This window comes from Babylonia areolata, chromosome 11, assembly GCF_041734735.1.
Source record: "Babylonia areolata isolate BAREFJ2019XMU chromosome 11, ASM4173473v1, whole genome shotgun sequence".
NCBI classification, from domain to species: domain Eukaryota; kingdom Metazoa; phylum Mollusca; class Gastropoda; order Neogastropoda; family Buccinidae; genus Babylonia; species Babylonia areolata.
Window position 1 is genome coordinate 6,120,654 of NC_134886.1, and position 3,375 is coordinate 6,124,028.

Here is a 3,375-nt window from a genome sequence, read left to right on the forward strand (position 1 = left end):
ATGGTCACAAACACACATCAACAATCCACATCACCGCAACACAGATAGATGGTCACAAACACACATCAACACTCCACATCCCCAAATTACACATAGATGGTCACAAACACACATCAACACACCACACCCTCACATCACAGATAGATGGCCACAAAACACACATCAACACTCCACATCCCCACATCACGGGTGGCCACAAACACATCAACACTCCACATTCCCACATCAAAGGTGACCACAAAACACATCAACACTTCACATTCCCACATTACAGGTGACCACAAACACATCAACACTCCACATTCCCACATTACACGTAGATGGCCACAAACACATCAACACTCCACATCTCCACATTACAGGTGACCCCAACATATCAACACTCCACATCCCCTCATCACAGATAGATGGTCACAAACACACATCAACACACCGCATCCCCACATCACAGATAGATGGTTACAAACACACATCAACACTCCACATCCCCACATCACAGATAGATGGTCACAAACACACATCAACACTCCACATCCCCAAATTACACATAGATGGTCACAAACACACATCAACACACCACATCCCCACATCACAGATAGATGGTCACAAACACACACGAACACTCTACACCCCCACATCACAGATAGATGGCCACAAACACATCAACACTCCACATTCCCACATCACAGGTGACCACAAAACACATCAACACTCCACATTCCCACATCACAGGTGGCCACAAAACACATCAACACTCCACATTCCCACATCACAGGTGGCCACAAAACACATCAACACTCCACATTTCCACATTACAGGTGACCACAAACACATCAACTCTCCACATTCCCACATAATAGGTGATCACAAACACACACACACATCAACGCTCCACATTCCCACATCACAGGTGAACCACAAACACACACATCAACTCCCCACATGTCACAATAAAGCGCCTGGGTATGACAGACTGGATTTAAACAGATCAATTCTCGGTGAGAGAGAGAGAGAGAGAGAGAGAGAGAGAGAGAGAGAGAGAGAGAGAGAGAGAGAGAGAGAGAGAGACTTCGGTTGGGGAAGATCAATACTACAGGAGAGGACTGGGCTCCACCTTCCTATGACGAGTCCTAGACACGGTGGATGTGAATTCACTGCCGTGATGTCTGATAATGGCGAAAGGACATTCACTCTATTGTAATGCATCTGAATCATACCAAAAATTCTGTGATTTCTCTCTCTCTCTCCCTCTCTCTCTCTGCGCGCGCTTGTGTGTGTGTGTGTGTGTGTGTGTGTGTGTGTGTGTGTGTGTGTGTGTGTGTGTGTGTTTGTTTGTGTGTGTGTGTGTGTGTGTGTGTGTGTGTGTGTGTTTGTTTATGTGTGTGTGTGTGTGTGTGTGTGTGTGTGTGTGTGTGTGTGTGTGTGTGTGTGTGTGTGTGTGTGCGCGCGCGCGCGTGCAATACACACTAATTCTTGGAAGTCTTACGTATCTTACGCCTTGGGATACCGGTCGATTTCGTTTTATGCAGTTTCAAAATATTTCCATAATAGGACGCACAATGTTATCATTAGTACAACAACAACAACAACAAAAACAGCAACAATGATAATAATAATAATAATAATAATAATAATGATGATGATGATGATGATGATGATGATATTATTATCGTCATCATCATCATCATGATTGTGACTTACGTAACTGGTTTCGGGTTCAAGTTGTCCTTGCTGCTTCCGACAACTGACATGTCATGACCATCGGTCATGATGATGACAGATGAAGCCGACGGATCGATAACAGTAGTTTGCGTCGAGCGTACCTTTTCCACTGCCGCTGATAAGTCAAGCCACTGTCGAGTGTATCTTCTGTTCAGTTAGCTGCAGAAAAAGTTTATCGTTTCAGTTTCAAGGAGGTGTGAAAATGTGCGGACTAATCCATACATGCTACAATACACTTGATTTGGAAAAAAAACACCCAACAAACCCAACAACAAAAGAAGCAGATGCCTGCTCTCAAGTTTCAAGTTTCAAGTTTTAATTATCCTTTCACTCCTATTGGAGTATGGAGGATTACTGCAAAATACTCTTTTCGTGCCCATAACAAACATTTCCAAATACACAACAATGGCACATAAAAGTTGAGAAAACACAAATGTCTTTTAACTCCAAAAGTATAACTAGGCAACATTTGCAAATCTAATCATCTTACTTACAGCTAAAATGACTTTTTTGCCTCCTTTGAGCATATTACAAAAATTAAAAACCGATTTTGGAGACAAATATTTTTTAGGAACATATCTATTTCGTAACTGATCATAATTGGGACATTCCATTATAAAATGAAACTCATCACCAATCACAGACATGTTACAAACCTTACAAAACCGTAACTCTCGTGGTATGCCTTTGTGTCTCCCTGTTTCTATTTCCAGCTTATGATTACTACTTCGAAATCTGAAGAAGCTGATAACATAATTATCAGGCATTTGACTTATATATTTTTCTCTACCAAATCCACTTTTGAAATTTCTATAAAACAAACATTTACTACTCGCCTCTAGAGCATGTCTCCATAGATTTTGAAAACTATCTCTCAAGGCATACACCAGTCGCGTTAGTCAGGCTTTGAGAGCCTACCATAGGTTTGTGTGTGTAAAGCATTGATGTAGAACACTACAGAATGAATAATTGAATTAAAATATATAAACTATTGAGTAACAACTGGATATTGACACAGGCCAAACTACAGTACTGCTAAGATTTTTTGTTGTTGTTTTAACAAAGATGTTTATGATCCAAAATATATCCACAAAGTCTGAAGCAAACTTCAAGCAATGAAAAAAAAAGTGTAAATTCACCTGTTTACGACATGAAAAACAAGAGAGGCAAGGCCTTCAAGACTCACTTGTGATATACTATAAAAAAAAAAATCTAATCGTTAAAATGTGTTCTGCATTTGTTAATATAAAGCTTCGGGTTAAAAGAAAAAAAGAAAAAGAAAAAAAAAGGCCTAATGGCAGATTCGAACCCGGCGTGTTCGGATGAGAAGAAACTGTTTTATCCATTACACTATCGTGGCTCCTTAACTGACGTTCAAAAATACAATATTTAAACATGCTTTTTTTAAAGGGCGATAAATCAATTGCGGTATTCGCAGTGAGAACGCTGTTTAAATCATATTATTCTGGTGTATCTTGGGCATTCCAAAAATCTTTAAGGGCAATTAAAAATTCTTTTTAAGTCCGCGGTAAAGGAGACGTAGCTATCGCCGCAATCACACTGCAACATTTAGCCGTTTTCTCTGGATCTAGATAGATGTACAAGTTTAGTTACACCCGGTTGACACGGTCAATTCAATTTCTCTTTTATGTT

At 40.1% G+C, this 3,375-nt stretch overlaps 1 protein-coding gene across 1 annotated transcript in view; it reads right to left on the reverse strand.

Moving 5' to 3' along the window:
• Positions 1-1,769, reverse strand: part of LOC143287776 (endothelin-converting enzyme 1-like) — a 24,207-nt gene extending 22,438 nt beyond the window's left edge. The window contains exon 1 of the mRNA XM_076596060.1: positions 1,702-1,769. Coding sequence (XP_076452175.1) covers positions 1,702-1,769 — 68 coding nt within the window. The remainder of the gene's footprint in view (positions 1-1,701) is intronic.
• Positions 1,770-3,375: the final 1,606 nt, after the last annotated feature.